Genomic DNA, 13897 nt, shown 5'->3' with positions numbered 1-13897 from the left:
AAGGTTAGAAGTCAAATATTTCTCTACAGATTGCTATTAAATAACAAGCACAGACCTGACAGAGCTATTGGAAGTTAATCCCTGATAAAAATAAAAACAGACATACAACTTTATAAAACTAAAATTATTAACAAAAAAAATGCAGAAATTAAGTAGTTAGAACAAAATCTAAACGGTACATCTATTATCACATTACATTTGAGGCAGTGTTCGCATAGACATAACAAAAAAAATTCAGACTGTTTCTTGAAAGGCTGCAGCCGCTTTGCCCTGAGTGAGTATGCAAATCCTGAGGTATTTAGGAGCGCATACCAAGGACGTCCCTCTATTTTTGGCGTTTATAGCTCCCTCTCATGTCTGTGGGCTGACTGACAGGAGGAGGCAGGACAGGGGAGTTTCTCAGCCCCATCCCAGGACGGGACAGCTGACTGGTCCCGCTCTAATTGCCCCAAAGTGAGGTCAGCGGGAGGCATTTATCAGAGCTGTGCGGTGCGGAGAGGGGTAGAGGATGCACAAGCCGCCGGGAACGCAACGTCTGTGGGATATCACTCTGCAGCAGTGGACTGAGGTTTTACCACAAATCAAAACTTTGGCTCAAAAGGATCCTATTTGGGACAGTTTCTGGATAATTGTCATGTAAGTAAATCAATTTCACACTGTTTTCGTGTTATAGAGAATAACTTTACTTTGAGTTAAAATATGATGAAAAATGAAACAAAAGTAAAAAATTGAGTGTCTCTTCATAAAAACCTATTCATCTTGTCATGCAAAGGTATTTAAATGCATCATGAAATATGTATGTCTCAAATTTGCATATTTCTAATTTTTTTTAAAGATTTTTAGCATAGGCTTTATTGGATGGGACAGCGCAGGGTGAAAGAGGGTGTAGCAGTGGAAGACATGCAGCAATTTGTCACAGACGGGACTCGAACCCATGACGCTTAAGACAGAACAGAGTGCAGCAGCCTTAACCACTGGACTATCACTTGACAATGACTTAAAGCCCTGTAATTGATTTTGTTTATAATACTGAAATTAAATTGTAGTTTTGTTTTGAAATGCATCTAATCATAAATCATCATCGATAGTGAACTCACAGGATAATTGATATTGTTTACAGCTTTACAGTAATGCTCCCTGAAAGCAATGGATTAAGATGTTAGAAATGTGAAGGAAAGATAGGAATGAGTTGTGACAACTAGTGTTTTATGTGTCTAATGTATAAATTTCATTTTCAAATTTTCAAATTTTCACTTTGTTTAAAAAATAAATAAAAGAAATTTGGCTGCATAAATACTTGGAACATCTTTGAACGCTAAATAACCATGAAATAAATATTGGTGCTGAAGAACAAAAGCCCCATAAGCAGCAATTTTCATGTAGTGCAGGGATGGCTTTTGTTATTTTGGTGAGAGACATTTGTTCTCACATGATAAGACTATCCCTCATTTAGTAAGTGAGATAAGTATTTATGGGCTTAAATCCAGTCAGTGCCTCTCACAACACAAAAGAAAACACTTTTGGCATAGAAAAGAGAAAATTCCGAGCACTTGTCTAACCTTATGTTACTCCCAAACTTGTAATGACTTATCATTTACAAATAATCAAATTCTTATTGCTTAATGCTTATTGCTATGCACCAAAACCAGTATTTCATTTTTGACTGAATTGATCTGACAGATGCATTTGGAAAAAGCTCCTTAAGTGGTTGCATGTTTGCCAGCGTGTTGCGTGTGAGTCCATGTGTGAATGTTGGGACATGTTTTCTCTATGGGCAGAAACACGATCAGAGCTTTTGTTTACTGCAGAATAACACATGTCTCTGCTGCATTCCTTCTAGTGACGTCTTGGGTTACCTCTCCTGACTCGGATTATTATGACGTCCCCAGTTGGAATATGACCTCGGGGCAACCCGCCGGAATATCGCTAAGGACTATCTACGAACATAATAAGCGCCTTTTTGGATCTGCATCAATGCAAGTTTTGCAATTTCAAGAAAGTCAACGACAGAAATCATCAATCTTTACTCACCTTAAAGTGTTTAATGGACTGATGCGCCAAAGATTGCAAAGCTTAAGTCCAGGCCAATAATCAAAGTAGGAAATAACAATGAAAGACTAAACCACGACTAAATCGTGTTTAAACTGGGGCCAAAACAAGTACAAGCCAGGATAAGTAACAAGGTCTAAACGAGTACTAAATTAGGACTTTGTATCCTCAGTTTGAGAACCACTGATCCATCACTTTGGGATTATTATATTGGTCATTTAATACTGATGGGCCAGGTCAAAACTGGACTGAATGTAGGATTGTGAATCAGGTCTAATCCAAGACAAATCAAGGCCTGCACAAGGACATTTGGCCACAGCTCTACAATTTTGAACAGCCGAGTAGGTCAGTTATTGAGGGACTAAACCCAGTCCAAACCTGGTTTCAATCAAGACTAACCAAAGACAAATTAAAACCTGAACTAGAAACTGAACCAGGACTTGAACCAGACGAGGCTCCGAACTATCATCAGACCTTTTCCATACCACTAGTTGCTTCCCCTGTTACTTTTTGAGAACTTTACAACTTGACTGGGATTTGTTTTAGGGGATCAAAAGGTCACAACAACCCAAAACAACGGGACATCGGCTTTCTTTGCAGTATGTTTCTCGATGACCCCTACTACACTGTAAGATAATGCGCACATGGATGGTGACATGGAGCCAGCGTGTGTTTTCGGGCCTGTACCTCCATGTTCTGTTCCTGTTCGGCAGCGTGCGCCTGGCCTACGGTGACTGCAGCCCGGAGCAGCTGGCCGCCATCATGAACTGCTCCAAACACGAGCGCCACACACGAAACTACGACTACATGGAGGGGGGCGACGTGCGCATACGGCAGCTCTTCAGTCGGACACAGTGGTTCCTGACCATAGACGACAATGGGAACATCACCGGGACACAGGACCCCACCAACTGTTATAGTAAGACGTGTTTTTCTGTCCTAACATATTGTGTTTCTATGAACTGGTTGATCAAATTTCATGTAGAGAAGTGGAGTAAATATCAGACTTCTTTTAAAGCAAGTGTCTAAACAGATAATCTGTTGCCTGTCCAACCTGTCTTGTAAAAATAAGGCTGGGACAGCTTGAAAAGTGGGGAGAGACTTTTAGCAAAATGTTGAAGCGAGCAGTGAAGCTCATGTCACCGAGACTGGCAGTGCCCAGCATATGTGCTGCAGCTTAAACATATTTGTCCGAGGGAGAAACAGCTTCTCGATGGACACAAGTGATTATTTCATGAATACATTTTCTGCTTGCACATAAGCTTCATTTAAAAAAACAACCCTTTTAGAAGACGCTTGTACAAGGACAAATAAAGCACTCACTTACTTACTTACTTACTTACTTCATCATCATTTACGACCAAAGTCAAGAAAGAAGTTAGAAGTCGAGACCTGCTGAGACTGGGCGATTGGTGATCACTGTCCTCAGCATTTGTGCTATAAATCATGGGATCAAAGTAAAATTAAATCAAGTAAATCAAGTAAAATCAAATTAAAGTTAATTAAATAACTGAATGTTTTTTTTTTTTTAAACAAATTTATATTGTTCTGTCAGGTAGGATGATTAACTCTATGAAAGTTTAAGTTTCATGTAGATTCCGTTACATTGCCTAGGAATGACAAAGATCATGACCATAAACTTTTTAACTTAATTGCATCTTAAATGCTGAAGTAATCTGTGTAACTAACAAAGCCATGAATAAACAAAGATAACATCGAAATTCAAACAGGCCTAAATTAGCAACAAATTGCCTAAATCCAATCCACTTTATTTAAATAGCACATTTAAACAACAACAAAATGTTTCCAAAGTGCTGCACATGAGATGAGAAATCATGTGTGGAGACAAAGCTGCTTTTAAATAACAAAAAAAAAATCAGCAATAACCAGATCACAGACAAGCCTTTCTAATAGGAGTAGGACTTAGACAAATGATTTGCAATAATTTTTTTTGACACGAAATGCTATGTCAAACCACGCAAGCATGAGGAACAAATTATTGGCATTTTGAAAACTGTAAAATGAGAGGAACAATTACATCCAATGAATAAATGCAAATCAATGGCGTGATCTGAAAAGAACATCCTCTTTAAAGTTAACATCTGGCATTCAAAACGAAGTTACACTCAAACACCCCAGTATGCGTCGCCCGATGTGTCACAGATACAAGATCGGCAGTGTGATCTGACTGACCTCAACACGCCACCCTATGACTCATCACAGCCTTCCTCCAATCCATTTCTATAAATAATTCTTCATCCCCCTGTTCTTCTTATTGCGCACATTAATCCCTGTAGTTGATTCTCTGTCCACTGCCAGTAACCGGGCTCAAGTGTCTGCAGCGGAGTGAGGGAGGTGTGACTGGACAGAGTGGAGCTGAGAGGGCAGAGAGTGGGACCATGCAGCAGGTGCACAGCTCTGGCCTTTTCAACTTTTAATACCAAACAAAACAGAACCCCTAAGAGAGTCAAGTGATGCCGGGACTGGGGGCTGAGTCAGTGTTAAAAGTAAGGGCCACTTTACTTATTGTCCCAGAAGGAAAATCTGTTCACTTGACCTTCAATGCTGCTGGGATAACCTGAGCAGTGGATTGACCGCAGTGCTGCACCGACGGACCCTCAAGATCATGAGCTACAATCGTTTCATATTGAGGAGAATAACATCCAGCCATACGTGTATAGAAAGGTTCCGTGCATGCTTTGAGTTGATTGGCAAACCACAACGCATCACCCAGACAAAGGAGTACAATGCCTGTTCTAAAAGATATTCTTGACTTGTTGTCTGTAGTTGCACTGAGGTGATTAAAATTATTAGCAACGTAGAAAGGGGAAGATGTACAATTCCCAAGCCTTTGAATGGCCTCCCCACGTTGCAGTATTTACTCTGTGGCACCTGCTGCCTAAACCCCTCATCAATTCAGCAGCACTATTGTTAATGAGAACCTTATATTAGGCTGGATCAGAGCATTGTGGCTTACCTGGTAGCGGTGACTCCTGCTTTGGGTCAGTGTGGTCCATATGTGGTCCATATCTGCTGTCTCGGTCTCTGCAAAAAAAAAAGCTAATGAGAATGTAAAACAAAACAAAAACAAAAGGTTTGGCAACATATTTTAAGTCTGTATAGCCAAACCAGATTGTTTGTTCCAATGTTTACTCCATTTGAAATTAAACGTAAGTAAAACTAAATATAAAAGTGTGATGACGCTGTGTGAACCATGTAACTTACTCAGGGTCGTCTTGTTGCACCAGGTCTGTAGTTGTTTTGATGAGCTCCAACCATCTACAACGCAAGCAAGGAAAGGAGATTATTATTTTAAATATTTAATATTTTTGCGCAGTGTAGCTTTTCAGTCAAACCACATTTAAGAGAAGTACATAAACTCTTTTGAACAGTCATGTATTGGAAATGGATGGTCATTTTTCATAACATTCACCATGACTTAGCAGCCTGTGTAAGTAAACATAGTATGAACACATGCAACCCCTGCTTATCAGATTGAGGCTATTTTCTCCTCAGAGTAAACACATTTGTAGTTTCCCCCCCTTTTATTTTGATGCAGCAGCGAGGATGTTTTTAAGCGCTTATCATTTCCGCCGATCAGAGCGTGCGGCCAGGGCAGGAATCCTGGCACGAACACGAAAAATGCTCCAAATTCGATGGAACAGAGGCAGCTTGCGCAACTGGCAGTGGGAGACAGGCGAATTGATACACGCATATGTGGCTGACAATAGCACGCGAGAAGCACGCAGGGATCCAACCAAGAGCCTTTGAAGAAAGAGCTGCGGCCTACATGAATATGCAGTAAATCAGCGCTTGAACACTAGAGGGAAAGTAGGGAATATCTGGGATATTTTCTCAATACTGTGTTGTCACGTTTACAGTAAGTGCCTACTTGACATGCGTGACACTTTTTATGCCCTTGTTTTTGGCTTCAATTAAAACGGCATGGTGGTACAGCGGTTAGCGCTCGTGCTTCACAGCTAGAGGTCCCGGGTTCGATTCCCACCTGGACGGAGCCTATCTGTGTGGAGTTTGCATGTTTGCCCCATGTCTAGGTTTCCCCTACCACTGAAAACATGTGCAATAGGTGAATCCTCCAGACAGGTGTTTCTGACCACCAGCCGGGCTCCATATCTGGAGAGCACTACCGGTCGTCCAGTGGCGTCGAGGGATGGGTCAAATGCAGAGGACAAATTTCTTTGATGTATAATGACAAATAATGCACCTAAACCTAAACCTTAAATGATGATGACTTGGGGTATAAACATTAATTGCAGTGATAAATAATAATAATGATAGCTCTTATTGAAATGATGGTACAGAATATGTGGGGTGAGTGGTTGCTGGTGGTAGGATGGTGGTAACTTCTGTCAGTCTTCCTCCTCACAGCAGCTGTAGCTACAGCAGTAGCTTACCACTGAGTATGGAGTGAAGGAATAATGCAATGTAAAGCATCTGAGTATCAATAAAAGTGCTATTTCATCATCATGTATCAGCTATATCATCATTAGTATTGCATCACCGTGACAGCATTGCTCCCTAAAAGATAAAAATGAATTCATCCATGTAAAGAAATGTGTTAGAAAAGTTAGAAGAGAGTTTGAACCACAACTAACAACTTAAAATTCACATACTCCCTCTTTCGTTTATCAGGTATAGAGTCTTTGCATGGTAACTGGATTGGAAACCACGATTTCGTCGTTGAAGTTGAGGTTTATTTTGACATGTCTATAGCATGAATCATTACAAAATCAAAGCAGAAATTGAGATTGTTCAAGAGGAGAAAAATCTGACTGCAATGATTTAGTTCTTGTCATATCGCCCAGCCCTAACGAATCCAGTTCTACTGTAATTCCCCTAGAAGCCCAAAGACAAACTGTTGACATAGAGCAGAATCGGACGAGCCGATGGGATGGACCCCTGTCATCGGCGCAATTCAAACGTTTGTCTTCACCGTGTTACATAATCCACTGTTAGATAATCAGTGCTTACGATCTGCTTTTTAGCAACCACTAAACAGATCGTTCAGGATATTATTACATTATTGTCAGACGGAAACTTACAACAAAGTCAAGGGAAAATCTTAGTTTTCGATTATTAACAAATCAGAGCCACGGCGAGACAGAAAGGCAGAAGCAGAGACCAAGACAAAAACAGAGACAAATGTGAACAGTGCAGAGCCAGGGCAGTGGAAAGAGAAATTTGTTCCGCAATTTAGCCCACAAATTTGAATAATTTAGTTGTCGAGACTCTAGAGGTTTGCAACTCCTGGCTTGTGATTCTTAAGTCTATACATGCACGAAAAGCTATTGTTTCAATAGTGTCATACAGTACATTAACAATAACAATGTGTCTGGAGATCTTCCTTCTAAAGTTGGAGCCGAGGCCAAGTACCTGCATTTATGGAAAGCTCTTCAGCATTTCCAGGTATCGCTAATCTGTTTTAAGTGGAGAAATATCAGAGAGCACAAACAACATTCTTGCATTGGGGGACTGCCATCTGTTTGTGATCTGGCCCTCGCTAAAGCTCTGCTCAGTGTCAAAGTGAAAGGTCCTAATGGAGCGCTTCCTCCGCTGTCAGACGGCGAGGGAGAGGGCTGCCATGGGATCACATAGTTATTGGAGAAATGGCGCGTGTTGTGTTCACGTGACATCAAAACATTCTAAAGGGCTCATGGACTGACACCGAGGTACACGGGTAGAGATGCGGCGGCAGCTACAAAATGGGAATAACCAATATCTCTTTATATGCTAGGCATGGTTGTCAGGTATCAGCAGCCAAACCTGCCCAAAATATCTGAAAAAACAGCCAAAACCCACGGAAATGCAGCGCCGCTGCACTTTCCCAACAATGCGGGACGTCCCTCTAGAACCTCTCTTGCTAAAAAAGCAGCTCTGATTGCCTTGGATTTGAGATTTTGTCTATTGTAAATGGGGAACAGCAAAGCTAAAGCAGTCTACAGTATGTTATACAATGGTGGGATCAACATCTTCATTGAAGGTACCTACAGCATTTCTCACAGACTTCTGCTGTTACTAGTGGCACACGCAATACTTTGAAACCAACACACTACGATCAGCTTTGGATCACATGGAGGAGGCAATAAAGACTATGCGGTCGGCCATAGTCTCCTCTAGTAATGGTACTTAAAAGTTTAATAGCACAGAGTGGTAATAATGGAAACAGAACACACATGTAATTCATTTAATGGTGCTAATCCTCACCCAAACCCAGTTATCATGCCATTTCCGTCCGATTACCATGTTAGTGCTGTGCAGTAAAATAACGGGAAAAAATGTCAGGGGGAAATGAAGCCTAGGCGAGAGAGGACCACACCTCCACCTCAGCCATCAGTGTAAGAGCCGCACCTCTGTAGCAGCCAATCATGGTTTGTTCGCTTCCCTGCTGTGCTGCGACCCACCTCCACCCCGCCTCTTCTGTCCACGGCTTCTACCTGATGCATCTTCACGGGTCTTCCATACCACCACCAGTGTCCAGGCTCTGGGGAAGACATCCCTAACTCCAAGATGTTTATCCATACCGACTTTCATACATCAATGTCTACCTCCGGGGTCTGATATACATGTCAATGAATCTTCAAAATAACTGCTTTTGTCTGTTTGAGTCTATTCAGGTTGAAATGCAATTATGTGTCTGTTTTAACTGTAGAATGATGCATAACAAACAAATTGATGCAACACAATGTCAATAATAGTAATTCTATTCGAGTCTCTGTCTGGTCTTTGAGGAAATGGCATGTCATTTTATTTACCCAGCATTGGCCCTGAACCCCTCCGTTTGAGTGACGGCCTGAAAGTGTGGCGTGCAAAGTTTAATTCAGGAGGTGGTTCCCTTATGTCCTGAGGGAGAGCTCTGATCTGTGTTACAGATGTGCAGCAGTGGCACTGGCTGCTGTTTGAACAGGCTCAGACCAAAGACCCAAACTAAGATGCAGGACCAGGACCAGAAGGATTATTGGCTTGACTAAGACCAAAACCAGAACAAAATCAGCACCTAGATTACGGACGAGACCAAGAATTTGAGCCAGATTAAGACCAAACAGTGTTTCCCATAAGGGGCAAGAGGAAATCTGTGGTGTGCCTCAAGTCTGCTGTATTACAATGTAAAAGTAACCATTAGGGATCCATTATATGAGATTTGAAAATGTGTAGCGCAAACAACCGAAAAGGTACGTTGTTTCAGAACAAAGTTGAAAAATACTATTTCAAGACCAACACAAATACAAAATAGTAAGTAAAAAGTAAATCAGAAACTTCTTTAAGCTACCATGCGTAGCTGGAAAGATGGAAAACGACAGATTTGTGATATATTGTTGCGTCTTGCAGTCGGTCAAATGCACACACATGATTACTGCCATCATCACTGCTATCATCCAGCATGGCGTCTCCCGTCCCCAAATATGATGTCACAAACATTTAACTGATAACAACATTTTGATAAATGGATACTGTATAAACTGCATAATGTTCAGCCCTATTAATACAATTCACAAAAGGCTGTCGTCCAGTCAGTCGTAGGAACATTGTATAAGAATTGCCTCCTGCAAATAACAAGAGAATCTCCGATATCAGGCAATGGATAAAGGAAAACAAAGACTGTGAAGACCTTTTGCTTTTCTGTGTTGTCATCAACTTTGTAATTGTCCTGTGTCTGTTTTTCTGTATTACCTGCCTAAGGGCAATAGGTGAAAAAAGCATTTTTGCAATAATAAATCAGTGGTTCTCAAACTATGGTATGTGGCCTGCTTTTTGTTGGGAAACATTACACTTAGATGGCAAATAAAATATATATAATATATCAATATAAAAGTGAAGAGTGGGATTAAAGCACTTCAGCAGAACAGTTCTCCTTTTCCTCATTTAGAAACAATTTCACTTATAAATTTACTCTAATCATGATGCAGTTCTATTTTATAGTGTACATGGTGATTGTTTTGGCCTTGTGTCATTGTGTGTTAGACCTGGTTCAGATCTGGTGGTGCACACAAAGCCAAATATCTTCAAATGTAGATGGTTATTGGTATGAAAAATTAACTAGAATTAAACCTACAGTGCCAAATACAGTGCTAGTCAAACCAATATTGAAGAACAAGAGTGTTAAGTCCCAGCCTGAAGGCGAGACCAAAGGCAGAGCACTCAGAAAGACCCAACTGAGCCCCCTCCCTCTGCTGAAGACAAATGGAGGTGAATGAATGGCTGTCCCACAGAGTCTTAACCTGTCCCCTGTCCCGTTCGTGTTGCAGGTATCCTGGAGATTCGGACGGTCTCGGAGGGGGGCATCCTGGCCATCAAAGGAGTCAAGAGTCAATATTATATCTGCATGAACAAGCCGGGACTGCTGCAAGCCAAGGTAAAGCCTCAACCACCAACCTCATGTTTTGTCTTTGCACCTCTGACTAATTCAGACGTACGATATCGAAAGAGCACAGAGAGACTTTTCATATAGGGATGCAGGATATACGAAAACATTGGCACTATCTGATAACTGGGATTTACTCAGGTGCTAAAGTCACCACAGTGCCAAAAGAAGACCTGAAAACAAATGAACACCAAAACTAGGCTGAAAAGGAACTAAATAAGGAAAACCATGATGAAAATTGAACGCAGTTTCCATACCGGTCTATGGGATTTTACGATAAATTGTAGCTGATTTGGATATTGCAATATTTTGTCCTAATTTTAAAGTAATGTGAAGAACAGGTAAAATACATTTCTAAATATGCAAATGTAGAAATACAAGACAAGAGTAAACATAAGAACAAATATTACGGTAAGTATGAATACGCTATGTTGAGGATTTGTCACTTTGGCTAGTCTTTTTCAAATATCATGCCCACTTGCAACAATTTAATAACTCATATGTTTTAACTCATTTGGTTTTATATAGATCATGTAATTATTGACCATACAAAAGAAAAAACATTATCTATCTAGCACTCAAGTAGGTGTACTATATTTTATTATTTGTATAGGGTTTTAAACTGTACTGGCTAAGTGGATAGTGAGAGTAAAATAGATCCATAGAAAAATGTTTGGCTAGTTAGCTAAAGCATGTTTGGTAAATTGGTTTTGGGTTTGGTTAAAAATGCAAACCCATGTGACTTCTTCATGTCCACTGGGAATAAGAAGCTTGACTTTTGATCCTGAAGGGCTTCTGTAGTTTGTCATTGGAGCTGAAAAACTAAAGCAGATGGCAAATGTCAAATCAACTCAAGATGGCATCGACACTTAGCCCTGACGCCTTAAACATGAGCCGTGAAGCTTTGCAGGCTGTGAAGAAACACAAATTGTCCAGAGTCGTCAAAACTTTAGGAGATTCAGTAAAATAATGTTGATGTTGGATATTTATGTTATAAAAAGGAGAACGAATTCAACATCACTGACAAATTCATTTAGGAGTTGCACAAAGATTGCAACACTAATCACAGAAGCAAACACAAACCTTGCTATTTGATTTGATTGAACAGATACAGTATTCTGGTTCTGTTTTTGAGTGCCGTCGTATTAGTGTTTCCCTCTAGTGGCAGGATTCAGAGACTGCAGGTGTCACTGCATCATTTTAAAGTTAACATGCAGGAGAGTTATATTCATACTGGGATCAGCGTAAAATGTTAAAATGACAGTAAACTGAGGCACTAATAGAAAAATCAATGGTTAAAAGGCATGTACATTCGGCCCTTGTTGACGTTTGTCCAGGCAAACAGGATATATTTGCATATTTTGTCATTCTCTGATGCTTCATTTGCCTTGTGTGTAGATGAAAAAATATTCCAAAATGATTTACCGACGACTAATATGCAACATAATATATAACATAATATTTTAGGTGAAATATGACTGGAAATAAAATGTAAATAAAAAAGTTAATTTAGTTTGGATTAAAACGATGCAAAAATCTCCTATGGGCAATATGCCAATATGCCTTGGAGGCTACATTATGGCTTTGGATTTTTATCACAATTCACATCACTTTGTATCTAAAGTTTTTTTGTCTTTAAATTTTCTGTTGCCTCCAAGAGTTAATGTGTCAAATGGAAAGTAGGTCTGAGCTCTTAAATCAAACAGCCAAAAACTATAGGATCAAGTCCTTGCTTTTGACAAGGTGATATATGAATTAAGAATAGACTGCACTAACCCAAAGCCAATAATAGTGGCCATACCACCTTTGCGATGCCCAATCCCGTCAGACCTTGGAAGCTAAGCAGGGAAGGGCCTGGTCGGTACTTGGATGGGAGACCGTTTAGTAACACCAGGAAGCCTAGCGAATGTAGTGCGTGAGTGAGTGGTTGGTGGTGGTCAGAGGGGCCAATGGCGCAGACTGGTTGCCTCACTTCCGTCAGTCTACCCCATGTAATAGTAGCTTACCACCACCGGGTATGGAGTGAATGAATAGTGCAATGTAAAGCGTCTTTGAGTGTCCAGAAAAGCACTATATAAAACCGATGCATTATTATTATTATAGTACAGATAAGACAGAACTTCATTGATCACACAATGAAGACCAATGACTAAATTAATCCATTAATTTCTACCCTCACAGAGAATCTACAATGACAGCTGCAACTTCAAAGAGATCTTCCTAGAAAACTTCTTCAACGCCTACTCCTCCGTGAAGTGGACTAAAAACGGGAAGGAGATGTTCATTGCCCTGTCTCAGAAGGGGCGTCCCATGAGGGGGAAGAAGACCAGGAGGGAGCACGTGGCCTCTCACTTCATCCCAAGGCAGTGTCGAGAGGAGGAGAGGCGAATAGACTAAAAACAAATGAGAACTATGGAATCATCCAAAGATATCATTATCACTACATTTGTACAGACAAGTTATCAACAAACATAAAGAGAAATATGTTTTATTCAGTTTACAAAGCCTAGTCAGTGCTATAGTTAATGTATTTTCTTGTTTTCTTTTTCTATATAACAAATAGTAAACTTGTATTGGAGACAGTTTTGAGTGATGTTTCACCAGCCACAGACAGGCCCAAGTGGAGATTTGTCTAAAATGAAGCTAAAGCAAGCTGGACTTGACTTTCACAATGTGCTTAGAGCCACAGATGCACAGAGGATGATGCAGTGAAACGAGTGAAGACGACCGCACATAAATAACATGTCCTATTTACTATATAATGTAACTGACCAGACTCAAAGGCCGAGGTCAGACTGCAAAACAACGACTGTGGATTTAAAATGAAACATGTTCAGCACCGTAAAGGGATTTATTTCTATCTATATCTTACGGCCTTTCATTGGTGGTTGAGCGATGGCAACATGTCAATAAGAAGGTCCAAGGTCGATTCCCAGGCTGGAGGGAGGGGAGTGGGGGCATGTTGGGGGTTTGCACATTCCCCTTGGGCTGGCTCACAATCAATGAAAAACCCAGACGCCAGAACCAAGGTAATGGATAGACCAAAAGCAGAGGACACGTCTCCTTATATCGAACAAATAAGTACATATAGTCTACATTTTTACCCAGTGAGTTACTTTTATGAAACAAAAATGGCAGAAATATGCGACAAAGTGGATTTTAGTCAAGATCATCTGTAAATGAAGAATGGACAAAGTTAAGGTGGCTTCCATAGTGTTCAGCACGGGCTAACCGAGGCTTGTTCATGCTAGCTATTTGGCTTGGTTTTTTGGAGCCAGCTCTCTCCATTATTTAGAATAGGGTGAAAATAAACACTCACAATATACTCGCAATGTCTTGACACTCACAATATGTTGTGAGTGTCAAGACAACACGTGGAGGTCAGAAAGACAAGCCTGTGCTCAATAATGAGGGGCAAAAACGTTTCCCATTTTTTAATTAGTCCATTCTTAATTTAGAGTCTATGGT

At 40.5% G+C, this 13897-nt stretch overlaps 1 protein-coding gene across 1 annotated transcript; it reads left to right on the top strand.

Moving 5' to 3' along the window:
- Positions 1–2685: 2685 nt before the first annotated feature.
- Positions 2686–12826, top strand: fgf7 (fibroblast growth factor 7; the record flags this gene model as incomplete). Its single annotated transcript, XM_079554859.1, has 3 exons — positions 2686–2968; positions 10314–10420; positions 12611–12826. The coding sequence occupies 3 exons, from the start codon at positions 2686–2688 to the stop codon at positions 12824–12826; spliced, it is 606 nt and encodes a 201-aa protein (XP_079410985.1).
- Positions 12827–13897: the final 1071 nt, after the last annotated feature.

Source organism: Gobius niger (assembly GCF_951799975.1).
Source record: "Gobius niger genome assembly, chromosome: 4".
NCBI lineage: Eukaryota > Metazoa > Chordata > Actinopteri > Gobiiformes > Gobiidae > Gobius > Gobius niger.
Note: the sequence above shows the minus strand (reverse complement) of the source record. Positions and strands in the feature narration are given on the sequence as shown.